This window comes from Sceloporus occidentalis, unplaced genomic scaffold (genome assembly GCF_023333645.1).
Source record: "Sceloporus occidentalis isolate IW3139 unplaced genomic scaffold, rSceOcc1.0.p SCAF_43, whole genome shotgun sequence".
Classification (NCBI taxonomy): Eukaryota; Metazoa; Chordata; class Lepidosauria; order Squamata; family Phrynosomatidae; genus Sceloporus; species Sceloporus occidentalis.
In genome coordinates, this window is record NW_028317023.1 from 5,762,610 (window position 1) to 5,786,525 (window position 23,916).

Genomic DNA, 23,916 nt, shown 5'->3' on the forward strand with positions numbered 1-23,916 from the left:
TAGGTGCAAGCGGCAGGATCTGGCGAGGGACTGAATGTGAGGGATGAAGGAGAGGTTTGAGTCAAGGATGACCCCAAGGCATCGGGCCTGGTTAGTAGGAGAGATAGTCGTGTTGTTAATGGTGATAGAGAATTCAGGTAGTGGAGTGGAGATGGAGGGAGGGAAGATAATGAGTTCAGTTTTAGAAAGATTAAGTTTCAGGTAGTGTTGTGACATCCATGAAGAAATAACAGACAAGCAATTGGTAATACGGGACAGGAGAGATGGAGAGAGATCAGGAGAAGACAGGTAGATTTGGGTATCATCTGCATATAGGTGATACTGGAGGCCAAATGAGTTGATTAGTTTGCCAAGAGATGAAGTATAAAGAGAGAACAGCAGAGGGCCAAGGACTGAACCTTGGGGGACACCAACCGAAAGTGGAAGGGGCGATGATGTCTTGCCAGAGAAGTTGACAGAGAAGGAACGGTTAGACAGATATGAGGAGATCCAGGAGAGAGCTGTATCTTGAATGCCTATAGAAGCAAGTGAGTCTAGAAGAAGGTGGTGATCAACAGTATCGAAAGCAGCAGAGAGATCCAGTAGAATTAGAATAGAGTAGTGACCTTTTGCTTTGGCAGAGAGCAAGTCATTGGAGACTTTTGTTAGAGCTGTTTCAGTAGAGTGAAGGGGTTTGAAACCAGACTGTAGAGGGTCAAGGAGGGAATTAGAGGAGAGGAAGTTAATGAGGCGGTTGTACACAATCCGTTCAAGCAGCTTAGAGGTAAAAGGAAGCAGAGAGATAGGGCGGTAGTTAGACAAACAGACGGGATCTGAGGAAGGATTCTTTAGAATTGGTGTGATTAGCGCATGCTTGAAGGCAGATGGTACAGTTCCAGATGATAGAGAAAGATTAAATAGGTGGGTAAGTGATGGACCAAGGGATGGATATAGAGACTTTGTAAGGTGTGAAGGGATGGGGTCAAGGGGACAGGTTGTTGGGTGAGAGGAAGAAAGAAGAGTGGCTATCTCTTCTTCAGTTGTAGGGGAAAAGGCAGTTAGTATAGTAGGAGTGGAGAGAGTGGTGTTGAGTGGTGTAGGAGGGAGTTGTAAGGAAGAGAGGTCTTTTCTAATAGTCTCGATCTTCTCTTTGAAGTGGGCAGCAAGATCTTGGGCAGTGAGAGAGGTTTGGGGTGTGGGTGTGGAGGGACAGAGAAGGGAGTTGAAAGTAGAAAAAAGGCGTCGTGGGTTGGAAGAAAGAGAGGATATGAGAGTGGAGAAGTAGAGCTGTTTGGTGAGAGAGAGGGCAGAGTTGTAGGTGTGGAGCATGAATTTATAATGAGTAAAGTCTTCGCTGGATTTGGATTTTCTGAAATAACGCTCAGCCGTGCGGCAGCACTTCTGAAGAAACCGTGTGGTTTTGGTATGCCATGGTTGGCGTTTAAATTGTCGGGGGTAACTTGTAGTAATTGGAGCTATGGTGTCGAGGGATGAAGCAAGTGTGTTGTTATAAAAAGAGGCTGCTGTGTCTGGGCAGGAAAGGGTTAACATGGAAGGTAAGAGAGGTTCAAGTGAGGCTGACAGTTGGGTAATGGTATTGTCTGGTAATGGCCTACAAGTATGAGGTGAACGCTGTAAGTTTGTCTTGTTAGGGGTTAGCACTGGAGAAAAGGATAGAAGGTGGTGGTCAGACAGAGGGAACGGGTAGATGGAGAAGTCTGAAAGGGAGCATGATCTGGAGAAAACCAGATCAAGTGAGTGTCCCTCGGTGTGCGTATAGCATATAATATCTTGTGTTTTATCTGCAAGTTTAAGCCAGATCTAGCTGGTCACTAGGGTCACCATTACAATAACCAACTTATTAAATCACTGTTTTGCCACCACTGTTGAATTCATTGCATGTTAATTTACTCCGTACCAGCATCCATTTTTCTTTTTTGTAAGGAAGTAATAAATCAGGTTAAATACCTTAAGGGTGAGTGCAAATGAGTGGGAACAAAAACATTAAGTATTAAAAATAACAAGGGTTGAGAACAATTCCCCTTCCACATGATTGCATCCGAAATGGAAGTCACAAATCATGTTACGAGGATGGTGTGTGTAATCTTTAGGTTATCATTTGAAGAATGAATTCATGGCGGAGAGCTAGGGAGGCATCCTAACAAGACGTTAGACTCCCCCACACTCAGTAATTACATTTCTCCTTGCGATTTAATAGTCCATAGGGAGGCATTAAAGTGAGTTCTGAAATTTATGTTACCACAGGGAGTTCTCTTTTAAAGATTGTGGAGGCACTCAAGCATGCATCTTAATTTAACTTGGTATTTTTTGGTCCCTATAATGAAAATAAATAATTTTGTTGTGTGTAAAGTTTCTGTATCTCTGTATTTTGATCTTGCTTTATGTCCAGTCCGAGTAAAATAATACGTTCATACTGAATGCTAATACTGTCATCAAGTTATGGATATAGTTAGCTGTTGCAGAATAACCCTTTTCGTAGTGATTTGGTTGTTCCTATAACTGATTAAAAAGCAGAAATTTCTGCTTAGCTATGTTCAGCTAGTTTGCTTATAGGCAGTGTTGTCTTTAACTTTTTCAGTGGCTGGGGTCCCTTCTTGTAATTATTGTAGTTTTGCCCTAGTCAGATGTAGGAAACAGCTGAATGTTCAGTTTATTCTTTACCTAGGGAAACCCGTATTGATCTTTTTCAGGATGAGTTAAGCTTGTGCTTCACATAACATGTGCAATTAAAACAGTCTTAACCTACTCCTTCTTAGTATATTTAAACAATAGATCAACAGGTTGTACACACAGCCCATGTAGATGACAGTACACAGCAGTCCAGGTCACACCTATATAAGGTTAAATTCCATAATTTTGCTAAAGAATGAAATATAGGTACAAATTCAAATATCCACAAGAACTCTGCCCTTTTTGTACTCCTAGTGCACCCACTTTTTAGGACGTACAGTACAACTTCTGTCATGCTCATCATTATTGTGGTGATGGGAGTTGTGGCCTACAATTTTTTTTTCTTTAAAAAATAACAATACGTTTATTTAAATAATAATTTATTTAAAATATTGTGGGTTTTTTTTCTTTATTTTTTTATCTCGTTTTATATGGTAGGGTTAAAATGGGGGGCCCTTTTGACATCACAGTAACTGATCCCTGCATGTTAGCAAGTATCAGTCATTTTTTTCCAGTGTGCTGACATCTTAACTTTTTTATTTTTTTTTTTAAAACATTGGTTACCATGTTAGTGAGCAGCCATATTAGACTGCTGCTCCATGAACCCAACTGCTGCCAAAAGTTTACCAAAATCACAAATTATGGCCACCCTTTACTTATTATGTCTACATACCAATACCGGTAGTTTCTATTTTCTGTCACCAACCCAGCCAGAATATACATTGTAATCACTGATAATAGCAACTCAGGAATGTATCAAGAACACTAATACTATTAATACACATTAAACATACGGCCCTCACTTGCACATGTTGTTTGAGCAGAGCCCTTCTCGCCTGTTTCTGTAAGTCAAGTTATTATGTTATATACTCCTTGTTATGTCCTGTCTACCCATTGTACATCGCCCTCCACTGAAGAGGTTTTACGATTGATCGGCCATGCACCGGTCCAGAAGTCGTGTTGGCATTAGATTGATGTTGTTCAGTTGAAGTTGCTTGTTTCCACTATGATTTTAGAAAACAGATTTCCCCACCCCCTCTGGCTTGTTACATAACATGTTGTCGTTTGCCTAATTAGTGTACAGCAGGTAACCAAAGAAACAATGTGTCTTAATTTTTTCTCATGACCTTTCTTTGAGACCTTTCAAACTGCTTCTTTTTTTTATTTACTTAGTATAAATCACAAAGATTTTGTCATCTTTGTGTGCCCCAGATCCTGATGACCTTATTTAACACCATGTGTTTTAACTTTATGTGGAGATAAATCCAGTTCCCTTACAAAATTTAGGAAAATATTCATCAGGGCCATCTCCAAAAGTTTCTTGTCTATTGAAACTTATTGGTTAAGTCTCATTCTTCCTTCTCTAAATATATTAGATAAATAGATATTTCTCTAAATGGCCTGTAGGCACCAACGGCCACGAGCCCTGTCCCATGTATGTATATTTTTATTTGGACCATAGACACCAACGACCACAAGCTCTGTCCCATGTCTGTATATTTTTGGGGGGCCCGTAGACACAGAAGACAACAAGCATTGTCCCATGTATGTATATTTTTATTTGGACCGTAGACACCAACGACCACAAGCCTTGTCCCATGTATGTATATTTTTATTTGGATCATAGGCACCAATGACCACGAGCCTTGTCCCATGTCTGTATATTTTTGGGGGGCCCGTAGACACCAATGACCACGAGCCTTGTCCCATGTCTGTATTTTTTTGGGGGCCCGTAGACACAGAAGACCACAAGCCTTGTCCCATGTATGCATATTTTTATTTGGCCTGTAGATGCCAATGACCACAAGCCTTCTCACATGTATGTATATTTTGATTTGGCCTGTAGACACCGATGACCACGAGCCTTGTCCCATGTATGCATATTTTTATTTGTACTTACAGTTTATGGTCTGCCTGGGACAATAAGGTGACTCTTTCATTTAATTCCTGCACTGGAACATGCATAATTTGTAAAACTCAAGAGAATAGATTCATTGGAAACAGAAAGAAATATAGTCTGTCACTATACAGATCTCTATTCAGGCCTTACCTAAAGTATTGTATACAGTTCTGTAGAACCCATAGCCAGAAGGATATTGATATTCTAGAGAGAGGGCGGTAGATAAATGAAACGGCCTCCCAACAGAAGTAGTAGAGGTTAATATAGTAAGGGAATTGAAACATGAGTTGGATAGGCATGTGGCAATCCTCAATCTAAAATAAGAACAAACACCAATTAAAGTGTCAGTCTTTATATCAGAAATAATGGGCAGACTAGATGGTCTGAACTTTATCCGCTGTTAATTTCTGTGTTTCTGTGTTTTGCAATATTGACGGACATAGCAGGTTTCTTCTTTGGTCCTTTAATTAAACCATATACTGGATGCAGCTAATTAAAGTGTTAACTACATAACATATTGTTTATCACCTACTATTAAGTGGCTTTTACCTGTAATATTTTATGATTAAATACACAAATATGTAATATTATTATTTGGAGGTCACCATTTTTTGGAAGTCGTTTTTTGTTGTTGTTTAATCTTAAAAGCTACATCTTATGTATTCAGAAGAAAACATGTACATGCACTGGAGCCACCTCTTTTGCAGTCCAACATGGAATTTAAGCGACAACATTGTTGGTACATATTAAATTGTATCAAATTTCTTTAATTGTAAATCTTGTGTTAACATTTTATTTGCAGTGTGTATGTAATTTGATTGTCATTTGTTTTGTTAAGGCTTCCAGCGGTAACTACTACTTTATTTCATACATTGCGACACCCTGCGGGGATTACTTTTGTTGCGAGAGTGATGCGCAGAGGAGAGCCTCAGAGTACATGCAGCCAAACTGGGACAGCCTCTTGGGGCCATTATGTGTTCCCTTGGTGGACCGGTTCATAAGCTTACTTAAGGACATCCACGTAACATCATGGTAAGTTTTGTTGGTACAAATACTAAGCTTGATTCACTGTCGATATTTGATATAATCTGCATAAGATTGTATCATTTTAAGTATACTTATCTCCTGTAAGGTTGAAGGCAGCAAGAGAAGGTCCCTCTTCCTTTTCTGTATCAGAATGCCCTAATGGTGTTGTCAGTTTTAATGTAATTGTTAGTTTTAACCCTTCCCTATTCTTACAACAAAGAACAGAATAAAAAAGCAAAGATGAATACTCTGCTATATAAAGTAGACTCTGTACAAAAAACAGGTCTGTCACTATAAACTTGATTTAAAAATGAGCTTGACGTCTCCTCGAAGACCCCAGTGTACTTATATAGGAAGAAAAAAAAGGTATATGTACAGCACTGTATGATGTTGGGAAAAAAAACCCACCAAATTTATTTAAATATGATCACATATAAAATGGGCATTGAGGACCAGCAAAACATACTTCACAATAAAGATTGAGGAACAACAATCACCTTGCATGAACTCGTCTCCTGACCGGACAAAATCTTTTGCGATGAGATCTTGCACACATGGTATTAATTGTAAGGAAGATTGAATTGGACGCTGTGAACATGGGTTTCTTTATCAGAAGGCCTTCATCAAAAATCGGACAATGGGGGGAAGTAAATAGGTCACATTTGTATTTATGTGTATGTTTGATCGCAGAGGAAGCCCCTGAAGAAGTCCATATTCTCCGATGTAACACGTAGGGCATTAGCGATACTGGTCGTTTTCATGGTTTTATAGTTCTGGTGAACAGACTGCGTGATATTGTATCGTCAAGCCGTCGTTTATTTGCTGAGGGGAAAATTTGATTGTCCTTTTAGACTCTGCAGGTGGCGGTGTACCAGTTACTTATATCACTAAATGTGTTTTGCCCTTGAGCTGTACCATATACTGTATCTTTCTTTACACACATGCACCCGGGTCTCTAAGGAGATGTCAAGCTCCATCTTTCCTATTGTAATAGCGCAATGGAATCCTGTGGTGCTATATATAAAGTGGAAAGTAACAGAAAATGTAAATGTGTTTATTACGGCCAGAATTTGCGGTTAATCAACTACATGGAGAAGAATGATTTAAAGGCTAGAACAAACTTGTGTTAGATTGTTGGATCTATCCTCTAAAGGGGTTATCTCAGGAGACATAACTACACATATCTTTAGTTGCATAATACAACTCAAAGACCAACTCAAGTATTTACTAAAAGCCACATAGCTAGTGTTTGTGAAGGTTCTTCATTGAATGTATTCAAGATCTGCTTGACTTGTAACTGCCCAAAAATCAAGTGGAGTCGCTGTTGAGTTTTATTCGAACATTTTGGAATCTGTCTGCCAACTTATCAAGGAATGTTGTTTCCTAACCTTATAAATATATGTAATAACTTAATAAATGGTTAAAGAACACTCCAAAACCATATGCACTTTAAGACATGGTCCCTTAAAATTTTCGTGTGGTTCATTTTTGCCAATGCTTGTGGAGATTGTGCAGAACCTCCTTAATGGTATTTGGCCCTTTCCCATCCCCAGCTAAATGTCCTGCAGAAGATGCATTCGGCTAAATTTGGCTCTGTACTCACAAAGGGTTACGGAAACACACAAATGCATATGTAGCATTACATTGGCTCCCAAGGTTACGAATTAAAACTACAATCTATCATCTAGTAGTTATACATCTATTTCTTTATGATTAAAATGCTTAATGGGAACAGGATATAGATTTTGGAGACACCACTGGGAGCACAGATTCTTCTCTAAAGGAATCAAGCTTTCCATTTGATGCAAATAAGTTAATAAAGTGAATGACGTATCCCTGTATACACTCGTATGACAACAGTATGTAAAGTATTATGTATTTTATATTGTAACATAATACACCAAGCAGATCTAGTGGTTCTCTTGTATAAGTAATTTAATATTAAACATTGTTTTATAACACATGGTATTCCAATGCGATATGTTCATCTACCATGACCAGGTATGGGAAATGCTGAGTTTCTGTCTCTACTACGGAGTAGAAACCTACTTGATTGTTTTGTCTTGTAGTTTAGTTGATGTATCTGCTCTTGTCCCAGTGCATACTACAAGGAAACATTACTCAATGATATAAGGAAGGCCAGAGAGAAATATCAAGGAGATGAACTGGCCAAAGAGCTGACTCGTATAAAATTACGCATGGACAACACAGAGCTGCTTACATCAGATATTGTAATTAACCTGCTTCTTTCATATAGAGACATTCAGGTAAGAGTGTTATAGTTCCTAAACGATTTTATTTATTTCCAAATATACACTATATGGACCAAGGAATTGGGACACCTGACCATTACACCATGACTTCTAAATACATAGACATTAATATGTAGTTGACCCACCTTTGCAGCTATAACAGCTTCCACTCTTCTAGAACCAGACATGATGAGAATACTGATGTACATATAGTATGATGTCACGCAAGCCCCCAACAAAACAAAACAAAAGGATTAAAAACAGATAATTATTCAGTATTGTTGTTTTTTTTTTCTTTCAGGATTATGATGCTATGGTCAGACTCGTGGAAACCCTTGAGATGCTCCCAACCTGTGATTTAGCAGATCAACACAACATCAAGTTTCATTATGCATTTGCCCTCAATCGGTAACTATTTGCTTTACTTATTTATTGTGTTTAATATAAAGACTAGGCTTTTCTTAGAGCAACACAGCACAGTCTTCTGACAATATTAAAATGTCACTGCATGGAACAGTTCGATTTTTTGGTGCCATCCTTTTCATGTACAAGTTCTTTTACTTTGTGCACCACAGGTACACCTCTAATAATAAATAAATGAAGAATGGTTGAATGTAGCGACTCAATAAAAAAACTGCAGGACAGATTCAAGCCCCATTGTGCATCTCACGTCACAAGGAAACGAGGCCACCTCTTATCACAATGAGCTGTGTATCTTTCAGGTTTAATATTTGACTTCAGTATTGTCTACTTTATGGATAGAATAGGGTAAAGTGGCCTGTCTTCTCTAATAATGACTGACGCTAATGCATTTGAACCATCATCAGAGGGAAAAAGTATGCATTCTATATATAAATAAATTGATAGTTGAACCTTTAGATCTTCCAATTATAAAGTAGTTTAGCCAAACATGTCTCCAGCGCAGAAAATAGTGGGTGGAGGTGACATAAAGGGACAAATGCATATGGGGGGGATTCTACAGAATCCACCTATGCATTTTCAAGGGGGACATCCTGAAAAGGGACCACGCAGCTATCATATGCAAAAGAGTGCATATGATTGTTGGTGTGTGCATTTAAGGGTTAGTCTTTTTTGTTATCTATTCTTTTCTATGTGCCCATAGTTGATTTTTGATTTTTAATGCTTATGGAATCACAGGATTTAATCTACATAGTAGAAGGCTACATCTTTTTTAGTAAAGGGAAAGCTGAATTGACATTCCAAACAGAACACCTGTAACTTTTTATGTGAATATAACAATTAATGATGTTATTTGAAGTCTAAAGCACTTTGAAGTTATAACAGCCTCAATATTGTAAGCTTGTGAGCAGGGCTCTCTCCACCTAATGTATCAGTTTGTCTTAGTCAGTCAAATCTCACTTGATATGTACAGAACACCTCCATAATTTTATCAAAATTACATTTTTGTGAATATCAAATACGCTGGGTTTAAGCAAAGTAGCCATTCTCATAACTCATGACAGGAATTTATCTCCCTGGGCATGTTTGGTATCCATCCACCAAAAACACCTGGGCATTCTAAATATACATTCCAACAATACATATTCTCCATATTTGATATTATGTTGCTGTCCTCTGGATAACACACCTCAGAGCAGAAGTCCCAGTGCATTTTATGATACCCTAGGTCTAGGGCTCTGGACAGGCCAACTCAAACCTAGGCATGATAGGTTCTATAAAAAGTTAGGTGCCAGCTGTAATATTTTATAAGCCATGGCTATCTGGCTTCTGGAATGGAGGGGAAAACATGTTGTTTGTTTTTGTACAAGTATGATAGTATGTTAAATGATGGTTACCTGATGTTGCCCTCAAAGTTTCTTCAGCATGGACAGTAGTATTGGTTAATAACACAAAGTGCAGAAGAAAAATGAGATTGTCTTTTATGTATGAATTTGCATCAAATTCACACCTCCAAGCGACCAATTAGGCTTATGTAAATACTCAAACAGATGCATGACAAGGATCAAGTATACATTGGTTAAAATGAGATATAGTGAGATTCACTGTTCATCCACCTACATATAGGAGATTGCATAAACCTGCTGGCTTGAAATAATATTGTCTTCCAAGATGCTTGCACTGCTAAAATAATGAAAAGGAACTGCCTTTAACTAGCAGTGATAAGTAAACACACTCCATTCTCCATACATTATGCCTGGATACCAAGGGATCAAGAAAGCATAAGCTGCTCTGAAAACTGGTCAGTAAACTTTTGAAATCTGTCATAATTACTAGCAGGCTTAGAAGTGGCTTTTAAGCTTAGGATCACATATTTGCTTTTCATTGGCAAATGCGTTTTCCTCTAACCATTGTAGAATGACCTTTTCGTGAGAAGGCCGTAGCATGATTTAATTAATGCAAGCTGTTAAGTTGTTAATTTATAAATACAGAAATGGAGCTGTAATTGTAAAGATGTCACATGTTATGATGATGAGTCTTACAGATCTTAATGTGTACACCCTTAAAAGGCTAATAGAGAGGGGAGACATGATAGAAACATTTAAATGTAAAAATTTTAAACATTTAAATATTAGATCAGGTCCATGGGTGATTAGTGTTAAACAAGTTGAATTAGAATGTAAGGTTGGAGTGAAAAAAATGTTAGTGTTGGGTAGCTATTGAGGTTGCTGATCTGGTGAGGCTGCTGCTATAAGGTTGTTTCCTATTTTAGGAAGCGATTGTTGCTTTGGAGTGGGGGGAGATGCTCCTGGATGCACACATCCCCTTGGGGACTAGAAACACTTGTGCCATCCCTGAGTAGGTCAGTTGGAAAGTGGGGGAACATAGAGATTGTAAATTAGATAATCCAGCGATCTCACTCAAGTGATGCAGCATTGTTGGTATGGCTCAGGTGCTTTGTATAGTTCTTCAATACTTGCATTGTATAGTCCCATATATGTACACTATATGTTGTTGGACATCCCATTCCAAAATCATGGACATTAAAATGGAGCTGGCCCATCTTTGTGGATGTAACAGCCTCCACTCTTCTGGGAAAGCTTTCCACCAGAATATAGAGTTTGTTGGATTTTTTTGCCCATTCATCCAGTATAGCGTTTGTGAGGTCAGGCACTGATGTTGGACCAGAAGGCCTGGCTCACGGTCAGCGTTCCAATTCATCCCAAAGATGCTCGGTGGCAATAAGGTCAGGGCTGCGTGCAGGCCACTCATGTTCCTCCACACCAAACCCATCAAACCATGCCTTTATGGACTTTCAATTTTACAAAGTTCACAGCCATGCTGGAAAAGGAAAGGGACACAAAGGGAACTGGTGCCACGAAGTTGGAAGTGTGCAATTATCTAAAATGTCTGTATTTTGTAGCATTAACATTACCCTTCACTGGAACTAAGAAATCCTGAAAAACTTTCACTAATAGCCCTTACAGTGGACTGGGGCAGATGTAGCAGGGCAGAAATGTCACAAACTGACTTGTGGCAAAGGTTGCATGTAAATAAGTGTTTAATTCAATAAATATCAACAACCTGCAATAATATATTATTCAGAAGAGTTTTGTTCAGTGGTTGCTGACCACTAAATATACTTTATGTTTTTATCTCTGGGTTTTAGAGCTTCTGAGGTCTGGGACAGCACATTTATTCTCTGAGCTGACAGGTGGCTTCTTCTGCAAACTTACTGCCTTCTTTGTAGTCACTTCCTCCTACCCTAGGTCACCTTCCTCCACCAATGAACCTGTTTGCCCAAGTTTGCTATATAAAACCTGTAACTTTTCTGTGCGATTTCTAGGAGAAATAATGCGGGTGACCGTGAAAAGGCTCTGCATGTGATGCTACAGGTATTGCAGACGTGTGATCATCCAGCACCAGACATGTTTTGCCTCTGTGGAAGGATATACAAAGACATGTTCTTGGACTCTGATTGCAAAGATATCCAAAGCAGGGGTAATGCTATTGAATGGTAAGAAACATGATTTGGTAACACAGCAGCAACTTATTTTCTTCAGTGATGCCCATTGCTGACCCGAGGCAGCACCCCCAGTAGCCTCCTCCACTACCACCATCCTTACTTTGACAACTAGGAAGCAGATTTCTCTTGTATGCAACAGTACCATCCCGTTCTTATCTTTTGTTAAATTATTTCACCATTTCGACGGATTAGAGATTGTTTCTACCAGCCTATGTAAGTTTAATATTTATTACAATAGGTTTGTCGCAGATCACAACCTGCTGAGGCTTACTTTTAAACCAAACATCTCCAAAGCAAGAAAAAAGTACATGCTTAGGTAGCATCACTAAATTAATATAATGACAGGCTTTGTGATTAAGTTCCTAATTTATTGTTTTATTCATGTACAGTGTAAATATATAAAATATGTCCTTTTTATGCTTTTCTATTGTGGTAAGAGTAAATAGCCACTGTTTCTGCCAGGTATTGGAAAGGCTTTGAACTGCAGCCATCTTTGTATTCTGGAATCAACCTTGCAGTCCTGCTGATTGTGGCCGGCCAGCAGTTTGAAACTTCCATAGAACTCCGAAAAATAGGTAAGTGTGGGAGACTGGATAGACATTGAGGTGGGTGATGTAGGTGGGAGAGAAAATTATCAATTGACAAACAACACTGAAGTATTTGGTTAAGCATAATAATGATTTCAACAGCCGTGTATACCTGTTCATAGCTACCCATCGTTCTGATATTTTGAAGTTTCTCTACCAAGCTGTAGATTGCACTATACACTATAGACGGCCATTTCTGTTCTTGACTAAGAACAGCCCATACCTCCAAACATAAACCTTTTACAAATGCATATGATCGATGACTGGCATTATCATGCTATTAACCAACTAAAACATGTCATGGCCCCTTGTCCTAATCCTGATCTACGGTCTATCCTAATTATGGTAAACTAGTTGAATTGAAAAAAAAATATTTTTAAAAATTGAAGGTGTACGACTGAATAGCCTACTGGGAAGGAAAGGAAGTCTGGAGAAAATGAACAATTATTGGGATGTTGGTCAGTTCTTCATTGTGAGCATGCTGGCTAATGATATTGGCAAGGCTGTCCAGGCAGCTGAACGACTCTTCAAGCTGAAACCTCCAGTCTGGTAAGCGATCAGGGAATCAACATACCTTACTAGGTTAATTTTATTTAACCATGTTTCTATAACACGTTTTAGCGTAACGTATATTGGAAAAAAAGGAAGTTGTCAACCAGAACGTTTTTTTCCTACTCATGTCTGGGGCTCCTATAAAGCATTGCAGTAACAAAAGTGTGATTTAGTAGAGATTTCACATAAAGAAACCCCTGTGTGATGGGATTGAAATACTTTGTTTATAAAGTTTAGTAAATGATTTAAGCAAGTTATTGTATAAAGTAATGGAAGCAGTGCCTAAGGCATGTTCTTTTCGTATTTAAGTATCCCCTGTCTTGAAAAATTGGTTGAATCTTACAGGAACAGAAGTTTAAAATAGACAGTAAATATTACTGTAAAATCAATACTGGTCATTAATTTGTGTTTATATGTTAGGTACTTGAGGTCAGTAGTTCAGAATTTACTACTAATACAGCGTTTTAGGAAGCTGAATGCTGAACACTCTCCACGACAAGAGAGGCTAAATTTCTGGATGGACATAATTGTTGAGGCTACAAAAGAGTCCACAAACGGGTTACGATTTCCGGTAAGACTCTCATAAATGTTTGTATGTTCAACTCTAGGTGATGTGGCCTGGGAATATTTAGCTGCTGTTGAAATGTTAACACCCGTGATCCCCATACTGTAAGGGAGTACCAAAGCATGCACATTGCTGAGTAGGAGATGCTGTTGGGCAAACACATCTCCTGAAAGGCAAAGAACTGTGTAAAACACCAGATGCATAGAGAGGAATTTATTGATTCTGTGAATTTGGATGCCAAAAAGTTTGAGGGAGGGAGTTTCTGCGAGTGAGTGTGTGTGTTAAAGAGTATAAGTGTATGTGTAAACAGGTGTATGTTGCAAGGGTCAAAGAAGACACAGACAACATTTGAGGGCGATGTTTCCACACACCAGCTGTTTGGGAACAATGATGACACAGCCAGAGTGTTTGGAAGTTAGGATGGCACTGATAAGCTGCTTGGGGGCAAAGGTGGCATTCACAAGCTTTTTGTGGGGGAAATGTGGCATTGTGGGGCATGTTTGGTGAAGTTGGGGCCCTGTGGTTTCTAGTTACGCCTCTGGCGATAACGTGTAAGTTCATAGGCATCCTTAAAGAAGTGGGTCTTGGGGGATTTTTTGAAGGGCCAAAGGCAAGACCAATAAGCTGGGGAGGGCATTTCAGAGCATAGGGTCAGCCCTTGAGAAATCTTCCAAGCAGGCATGAAAACTAGAAATCAGAGGAGAGGACAAACTGAAATCATCAGAATAGCAGAGAGAGACCGGCTAGGAGTGTATTTAGAGATGAGTGAGGAGATGTAGGGAGGGGAACCGCTGTGGGGAACTTTGATAGTAAGAGTCAGGATTTTGAAATGAATCCTGAAGCGTACAGGCAGCCAGTGCAGAGACTGACAGAGGGGAGAGACGTTAGTAAAGCAATTGGTGAAGAAGATAAGTTTGGCAGCAGCGTTCCTGGTGGATTGTAGAGAGGCGAGACAATTATGTGGGAGACCAGCTAAGACAGGGTTTCAATAGTCAAGCGGGAGATAATGAGGGCGTGAACAAGAGCCTTAGTGGGATCTTGTGTTAAGAAGGAGCAAATGCTGGCAATGTTTTGAAGATGGAGACTTCAGTTCCTTTGTAGACCTTTATTAGTCACAGGGTCAGATTAGGTGATTTAGACCGAGTCATTCTCTTATGTCCCATAGACAATGTGATAAGGTGGGCAGGGATAACAAAGCTTGCACATAAGCAAAGTGGCATAGTAATTTTCCTGGCATACTAACCTGTCATTGCACTGAAGTTTGTATCCCCTCCCCTACTTGTAGGAAACCTAAATAAACAGGCATTCATTCTTTGCATGTGTGTGTGTGTGTGTGTGTAATATGTAAATGCTGGTAGCTGAGATGTCTTAACGTTGTCCATAATTTAGTTATATTTTGAGGATTTTTTTGTTTCAAACTTTTATTCTGCACAACAGAGGAATTGCATCAAACGCTTATAATAGAACATCTAAATTTTGCTTAAGTAGTTGACTCAAAAGGGGCAGTTTGTAAAATGGTAAATTAGATATATTGTGTAAATATTGCTTTATCATAAATATATATATATATATATATATATACACACACATGTATTTTGTGTTCATGTGTATGACTGCCCAAGAGTGTGAGCTTCTTTACTCCACTGCTATCAAATCTGCTATGGGCCCCAGAACTTTTGGAGACCTAACAAACCCCCTGGGCATCAGCACATTCAACAGGCAAAGTATTAACTTCACTATAGTGTGTTAATGCATTAGGGAACCTACATGGTGAGTACTTTACAGGAAATGCATACAATTCTGTTTATTATCTGCAGGCTTTATTATTGTAATAACATTGCTGTGTTTTTATGGGTTTAACCCAGCAGTCACAGAGGACCTAAACTCTCACTTAAACAGCTTCAGACGGGAGTCATGACATTCTTTTTTAGTTAAAAAAAAATATTCTAAAGACCTCTGCTGAAGAAAATAGGGAATATACATCCCTTCAGTGGAAATGTTATAACCATATTAATAGAGAAGATATTACTATTTACCTCTACTGCTGTTTTCCATGTGGTTTTGTGTTTTGTTGTCTCATGTAATGCTTGCGGACGTATCTTCAAAATTAGATTCTGATATGATGACTTTGGGTCAAATGGCCTCATGCAGAACATCTTGTTTAGAGTGGAAGTGTCAGTACCTGCGCAACAAGCTCATTCTTTCTTTTAAGGTGAGGCCACTCAATGAGTCAGGGTCTCAGTTGTTTGTTTTTTTTGTGTGTTTTTCTAGGTTCTTGTATTAGAACCCACAAAGGTTTATCAGCCCTCATATGTGTCGATAAATAAGGAGGCTGATGAAAGGACAGTCTCACTTTGGCACGTGTCTCCTGTGGAAATGGTAAGAAAAAATTAATAAATAATAGTAAAGCCAATGAAAATAATGAATAAGTCTTGTTTACTTTACAGAGCTGTAAAAAACTCTTATGGAATATGATAGTGTATAGATCCTTCGGCCAAATTATCTTATACAATTCAAACCTCTCTTTAAATGGACCAAATCAGGATTTGGACTGTGGACATTTAGTATAGAGGTTTAGCAAACACACTATTAGCACCACAAAAGTAAATTTGTGACATCATGACATGGCACCATATGCAAATTAATTGCAGCAAATAATTTGATATTATGTTTGAGTCATATGTAATCTGTATGTATATATATATATATATATATATATATATATATATATATATATACACACACTGGTATATAAATTACATTCTCTGTATAGGCTACAGGGTCATGGGGCACCTGAGTCACAGAGAATGTGTAATTAAAGCAGTAAAATATGGAATACTTTATTTTGTTTGTTAAATTGCCACAATTAGGCTATATATACACCACATTATTTATAGCAATGGTCATGACTTTTCATTGTTCCAATTTTGTGTCCTTTATTTCAGAAAGGCATCCATGAATGGAACTTCACAGCCTCCTCGATAAGAGGCATAAGGTATGTGATATACTGGTGAACCATTTGCGCGTCTTGCAATCTTCTCTTGCTTAAACGAGTAGGATACAACATTTAGCCACTAAGAATCATTCAGTCGAAAACAATGCCTTCATAGTTTAAATTATAAGCCTTTTGTTAACTCATAATTACAGGAAATTATACAAATGATTGAAACTATTTCTGGGACGTCAAGTCTGTACAATAATAATTTTATGAGGCATGTAATATATTTAGTTGTGTGCTTAATCATGAATATATGTTCTGGGGCGGTCACATTACAAATGACCCAGATTATAATTCTTACACCTGTAAAAAATCATTTATCATGTTTTTTTCTTCAATTATGCACTGAATGGCAGAATAAATACTGCTACTTATTTTAATTGCTGGTCTGACCGTAGACTTACGTGGGTATAATTTCGCAGTTGTTGCCAGGAGTCAAGGTACTTTTGTAATTAAATCATAAAAGTGGAGCAAAAGTGATATATTTATTGGCTAAGAGGATAGTGACACAAGCTTTCAGGACACAGAGGTCCCATCTTCAGGCACAGTTAAATTTAACATAAGAGTTAAACCTTGTATGTGCAAATGCATAAATTAGCCAAAATTCATGCTTGCCTTTTGTTTGTGCAGTATATCCAAGTTTGATGAACGCTGCTGCTTCTTATACGTCCATGATAATTCAGACGATTTTCAGATCTATTTTTCTACAGAGGATCAGTGCAATAGGTAGGTATTACCTTTTTAATTGGTGACTTAATTAAATTAATAATATAAATTGTGTTATTAATGAAACAGCTAGATTATATTGCACATATTGGAATGTTTTTGTTTTTTAATTAAGTGATAATACCTTATTTGTTAGTAAAGAGCACAAATCTTTTTCATTTTTTTCCATATGCAAGGAAGGTGTAGAATACACATGTCACTTTAAGATTCATACATTAAGAGTGATAATCCAACAACAGCTAGAGGCATACAATTGGCCAAATCTTTGCTCCAGAGTCACGTACGGGCAGTTCTTTCACAATGTTGTATTTATTTTTGTACAGTACGGCTAGAATGCATGGGAAAGACTATGACAACAGAACTAGGTGAACTTGTTTTTCACACCAGTGTCAGAAGCGTAGAAGCATAGTCAGCGTTCCTGTGACAAAAGTTACACAAACAATGCAGAGTTATTCCCATGAAAATCAAATAGGGCAATAGAACTCAAATCATCCCATGGGTTGTTTATCTATGCCCCATTTATCTTCTGGTACCTTTTCTGCTATAAACTCACACATCACTGTTCTACTTCTAGTCTAGAAGGGAATTTCCTATGCATTGGGAAAGGGAAACATCTAGGCTGTAAGCTTGTGAGCAGGGTCATGTTTACCATATCTAAAGGTTTGTCTCTGTCAGGTTAAATATCCGGCTTCATAGGAAATCCTGTCCAGCTGTTAGTTGGGATTGGTCCTATGTCATTTGCAGGTTGTCGAAGGCCAAATCCCACTAAATTCCACAGTAGAACTTCTGGATTTTCTAGGCAGTCTTTTGGTGGCCACTCATTACCATGGGCCTTCAGTAGGACAACCCTGCAGTAGAATAACAACAATGCTTTAAGTGTCCTGTTTTTTTGTACCTATACCAAACCTATACAAATCTATATGATTTTTTTTAACTCAAAATCATTTCACTGTAAAGAAAATGATTGTTACTTAATGTGGATTTGAGACAACTGTACTGTAAGAACCTGTCATAGATTATCTACCCTTTCAGTAAAACCTTTACACTTGGTGCATTCTACCATACAACCCTGCATAAGAAAAAAAACATAAAAACATCTACAGCAAGAAACAATCATTTTAAGATATACCACATTAGTTGGAGTTAAACTACTACCCTCCTGGATAATGAGCATTAGAGTGGGTCACCAGAGGTAAAGCTCCAAGTTGATCAGTCTCTAGTAAAATCCCAGCTTCAGTCAAATGATTACCTTTGTGACTTTGAGCGCGTTATCTTTCATATACTATTGATCTCTTCTATTGTGCTTTATAATTTGTGTTTACAATGGACAGGTTTTGCACTCTTGTCAAGGAGATTATCACAGATGTTGTAGGCAGCACGGTGGAGCTGGAGGGAGAGGCAGATGGAGATACATTAGAGGTAAATGTAGAAGTGGATTCTTTTATGTGCACTGATAACCTGATATCTTTTTCCTTTCTGTGTGATATACATATATCTTTTATATGTTTTTTTTTTCCTGTTCATCCTATTCAAAAATCTATTCTGCGTGTATCCAGCTACTACCCACATGGACTATATAGAACACTAATCACAGCAAAAACACATTTTATCACCAATGTTCAATTGAGTTGCATTAAGTTCTATGTTTGCATGTGTTCAATGCACAGCTTTTATCTCGTAAAAATATAATGGTACCCGTGTATGGCCACCCACACTATGTTTTTTTGTTGTTGACTTTTACAAGAATTAAAAAAGCGCCCACGGCAGTTTATATTTTTTCCATGGAAGGATATTTCAAAGACAGAACAGCCTCCTATAATGCAGTTTTAATGAGGAATATTTATACAGAAGCCGCATGCTTTTCACCCAGTATAGCACAATATATTATTTTTATGAGTGTCCCACTTAGAGTTGTGATATAGTAATCAAAGATATGTTCCATTTACCAGTTTAAAGAGATATAGCACTTAACCAAACATTACATTTTGCCATTACAAACCCTAAATAGACCTACAGTTTATAATGGTGTTTACAGACTAAAAAAAGCAATTTATATGTATTAATCTGCTTTATTTATATACCTCAGGAGGCAGCCATCTTAACTTCCTGTTGCTAGAGTTTATATTTTTATTACTCCCTATGAAATTATTATTTCTATTGCAATTTTTAGCTCTTTGGTGGCTGCTGACTTGGTAACGGTGGGATTATCAGAAAGATTGGTAAAATTAGGAAAGGAAATTAACTAATAAGGTAGTTCTGCCACATTTTGCTCAGAACTCAACTTCCATTAAGTAAAGAAGTCTCTTACCATTAAACCAGTGATCCACATAACAGCCACCCCGATTGAAAACAGAATGTACGAGCTGTAGTTATTTTTTTAAGGATGCTAAAACATCTTTAATTAGTATAGGCCAAACTGAAGAAAATGCATAATTTTTATTATTAATTAGAATACATTTTTTCCCTATTAATATTTGTGCTGAGAATAGAAAATCATACCTCTGCTTCATAGGCCAAATAAACTCCTCTAATTATTGATTTGTATATAGGAACATATAGTGGATTAACAGAGGAAAAATAAAATCTCAAATATAGTACAGTTTGTATGGACACTGCACGTGACATGTCTGGTGCGATACTTTTTTCCAGTATGAATACGACTACGATGAAAATGGTGATAGAGTCATTCTGGGAAAAGGCACATATGGCGTGGTATATGCTGGCCGGGATCTCAGCAATCAGGTCCGCATAGCAATCAAGGAGATACCAGAGAGAGACAGTAGGTGAGTGAGAGTCTGCAATAAATAGTTGTCCTGTCAAATGATATTTTTTATTATTATTACTATTTATATAGCATTACCATATTATGCAGTGCTGTACAATGAGTAACAAGGGCTTAATATAATCATTTGTATTTCTAGAAACAAAAGATGAAAATTGATTATAATTTTAAGATTTCTTTTTTATATCTTCTTAAAAATATATACTGTATTTTCCGGCGTATAAGACGACTGGGCGTACATAGTTTGGGCTATACTCGCCGTGTAAGACTATCCCTCTACCCAGTATACAACAGCCAACCAATCACAGCAAGCGATGTACCTTACCGGTGATTGGCTGGTTGTTGTATACAAAGCCTGCTTGGATTGGGTGGGTCAGCTCTCCCTAACATATGCCTGTCCACACACACATGTATAGACATACACTGCCCTCACACAACCCTTCCTTTACAGCTTACAAACAGATATATACATACACTGCCCTTACACACACCTGTCCATACACATACACTGCCCATACACAGACATATACATACATACACTGCCCTTACACACACACACATATATATATATATATATATCTACACATAATAACATACGCCTGTCCATACATACACATTTATACACTGCCCTCACATATATACACATATATAACACTGCACTTACACCCCTTTCTCCCCATCTCTTACCTTTCTCATCTTCTATCTTCCATCCAGTTGTGGGAGCGTGAGGTCTGTCATTTGTCACCTCTGCTTTACTGCTCCCTCATCACTGCGCGCCGGCAATTGATGCCGAGCGCCGGGACATGACGTCATCCCCGCGCTCGGCATCAATAGCCGGCGCATAGTGATTAGGGAGCACGGAAGCCGAGGTCTGAAGTGCCAGACCTCGAGCTCCCTAATGCTGGGCTAGTTAGAGGGAGGTCGTGATCTCCCCAACCAGCCCTGCTCATCGGGCGCCCGCTGATCAGGGCTAGTTGGGGAGATCACGATCTTGCACCTACCTCGGCGCGGCCCTGAAGACCGGCCCCGGGGAGGCGGCTTCTCCGCTCGCCCCTCCCTTAGAGATACCCTGCAGTTTTAGGGGCTTCGTGGGATTATCCGGCTCGGTAAGTTTCAGCACCCGGCGTATAAGACGACCCCCGACTTTTGAGAAGATTTTCATGGGTTAAAAAGTCGTCTTATACGTCGGAAAATACGGTACTTTTTAGATAACAACCATTTTCCCTTAAAACGTCTTTTATTGGACGATTTGACTCTTCTTTGAATACATAAATGTCAGAATCCACTGCTATAATGTAGTCCGATAGCAACGTCACATTTCAAACAACTATCGAGCTGGTTGTTGCTTAAATTCAAGTGATTCACACTGGATTTGCAAAAATCCAAATAAATTCCCATTGTGGCCATATGTTAGTTGACATGGTAAAGATGTTAGTCTATTGAAAAAGGACATTTTAGGGCGCAAAGCTGGTTCTGTCTGATTAGCTGCACTAAACATGATTCTACTTTAGAATACGAAATCATGGATAATAAATATGAAAAAGTTTTATAGTTTAAAACCTAGATAGATTTTCCTTGAATAAGGAAAAAACATTCCTGCATAACAAGAGGTTTACTTTCTTTGGCTCAATGTTTTTTGACATATATATATTTTTAAATGTTTCTTATCCAGTGGAATGTGACCCTGTTCTCTCAATACCCTTTAAAGCTTATTTTCGAAATTTCATTCTAAATATGGTCCTAAATGTAATTTCTTCTCCTTTACAGATATTCCCAACCCCTACATGAAGAGATTGCTCTCCATAAATATCTCAAGCACCGCAACATAGTCCAGTATCTAGGCTCAGTTTCAGAAGATGGATACATTAAAATCTTTATGGAACAAGTGCCAGGAGGTATTTTTATTAATTAATAATGCCTGTACCTACTTAAAACAAATTGACTAAACATTTAAAGGGACCTGGCACATTAATTAAATGTAAATTTTGGCCAAGAGTCTGATGGATGCTGACACATTTAGCTCAACGGTTTTGTGACCCAGTCGTCCATTCCATTAAGGAGTGCTAGTTTTAAACTAGGTGTGCAATGTAAATAACGTCTGCATAAATGCTTAAAAAATGTTGAAATACAATTTAACTGAGTGATGTTAACATGCATTTAAACATAAGTATAGAGAAAATGTTTCCGAATATCCCTTCTAAGTATGCACTAAAAGCATCTTAAACCATTTAAAATGTGTCTATTGCTTGATATTCACTTATCTAACACTTACATTATAGAACAGCATATAAGGAAACTCACTATTATTTTAACAGGGAGTCTTTCAGTCCTCTTGAGGTCAAAATGGGGTCCCATGAAGGAGCCCACAATAAAATTTTATACTAAGCAGATCTTGGAAGGTTTGAAGTATCTTCATGAAAACCAAATTGTACACAGAGATATCAAGGTAAGCTAAACCATGTTTTTGAGTTTTGAATACGCTGGGTCCTGGATAGAAAAAAATAGTGGGAAAACTGTAATTATTCTGTATAATAATCTTATTCTTGAAAATGTTGATATGCTCATTAAGGTTAAATGAAATTTGCCTTATAATGCCTGTTTTACTCATTTGCACTTTGGCCAAAGAGATGGATTCCATCTATAAATACAGTCCAGATATGAGAAATATGATTAAACTATATGTACATAAAATAACAAACGACCCTAAGCATAATTGAGCCCTTATGTGGGCCACACTGTTAAAGTACACTTGATGTCTTTCTACGTATAATTATGTATAGTATATGACGGCTGGAATACTTTTTTCTCCGAAAAGCATTCAGATTAGTCTACTTTCCTTATATGCTCGACTTGAGAACATTGAGACAATGCTTATCATATAGGATGGTGGCCACAAAGACACAGTTGTAATGTTTTCTAATTCATTTGTTACGGACATACACGGTAACTCTTAAGTTTGACCCAGAGTTTTCGGTCAGTTTTTGCTTTCTCCAGACAGGGGAGCTGTGTTTAGGCAGGGCATCAGCCAAAGACCACTAAAGACCACCTGTGGTTTCAAATAACAGAAAAGCCTCATCTCTTAATTAAAACCTTGCATTTAATTATTTTTTTAAATGAATTAAAATATTACTTAAAAAAGCTAATTAATTAAAAAAAGAGTTTTGCAGAAATATTTTATATACCCATATGTGGTAATATCAACCAGTAGGTAATGATAATGGGGGAGCTTTTACAACAAGAACACTGTTAGTCCGAGAGCAACATCACATTTCACACAACTATAGAGCTGGTTGTTGCTTAAATTCAAGTGATTCACACTGGATTTGCAAAAATCCAAATAAATTCCCATTGTGGCCATATGTTAGTTGACATGGTAAAGATAGTAGGTTAACATCAATTATGACCATCTTTTGATTGACATTGTTAATGTCATTTCAACTAAACCTTTAACGAACAGACCAAAGTAGTGCGGTCCAGTAAGTATTAAGAAAAGTTTTTAAAAATCAATTTTCTGTGACCTTTTATCCACTTTTTTAATCTCTGTTTTGGAAGTGATTTAGGTGTGTTATATTTTTAGATATTATATTATTATATTATATATTAGGTGCGTTATATTTTGCTTTTAGGGAGATAACGTGCTAGTGAACACATACAGCGGAGTAGTCAAAATCTCAGATTTTGGGACGTCAAAGCGGCTTGCTGGTGTGAACCCATGCACTGAAACATTTACTGGTGAGATCACCATCTTTGTTGTATAGTTCTGATTGTGCTTATTAGTAAATTATTTAATTGTGTTATGCCACTTTCTTTTCTGTATTCAAAAGTTAGTTTTATTAAAACATTGATTCCCTATTTTATAATGTTACATACCTTAATTATTTTCCCTTTTCCCATTCCTTTATTTTCCCCCCA

General features: G+C 37.8%; 1 protein-coding gene across 3 annotated transcripts in view; it reads left to right on the plus strand.

The window, feature by feature from the left end:
- LOC149289759 (mitogen-activated protein kinase kinase kinase 15-like) overlaps positions 1 to 23,916 on the plus strand; it is a 56,112-nt gene that overhangs the window by 21,230 nt on the left and 10,966 nt on the right. For all 3 annotated transcript variants that reach the window (XM_089490193.1, XM_089490192.1, XM_089490191.1), the window contains exons 4-18: positions 5,409 to 5,602; positions 7,695 to 7,863; positions 8,150 to 8,256; positions 11,615 to 11,785; positions 12,257 to 12,369; positions 12,771 to 12,930; positions 13,354 to 13,504; positions 15,770 to 15,877; positions 16,444 to 16,493; positions 17,127 to 17,222; positions 18,554 to 18,641; positions 19,872 to 20,005; positions 21,772 to 21,899; positions 22,320 to 22,450; positions 23,631 to 23,736. In XM_089490193.1, the coding sequence (XP_089346319.1) occupies positions 5,409 to 5,602; positions 7,695 to 7,863; positions 8,150 to 8,256; positions 11,615 to 11,785; positions 12,257 to 12,369; positions 12,771 to 12,930; positions 13,354 to 13,504; positions 15,770 to 15,877; positions 16,444 to 16,493; positions 17,127 to 17,222; positions 18,554 to 18,641; positions 19,872 to 20,005; positions 21,772 to 21,899; positions 22,320 to 22,450; positions 23,631 to 23,736 (1,906 nt within the window). The remainder of the gene's footprint in view (positions 1 to 5,408; positions 5,603 to 7,694; positions 7,864 to 8,149; positions 8,257 to 11,614; positions 11,786 to 12,256; positions 12,370 to 12,770; positions 12,931 to 13,353; positions 13,505 to 15,769; positions 15,878 to 16,443; positions 16,494 to 17,126; positions 17,223 to 18,553; positions 18,642 to 19,871; positions 20,006 to 21,771; positions 21,900 to 22,319; positions 22,451 to 23,630; positions 23,737 to 23,916) is intronic.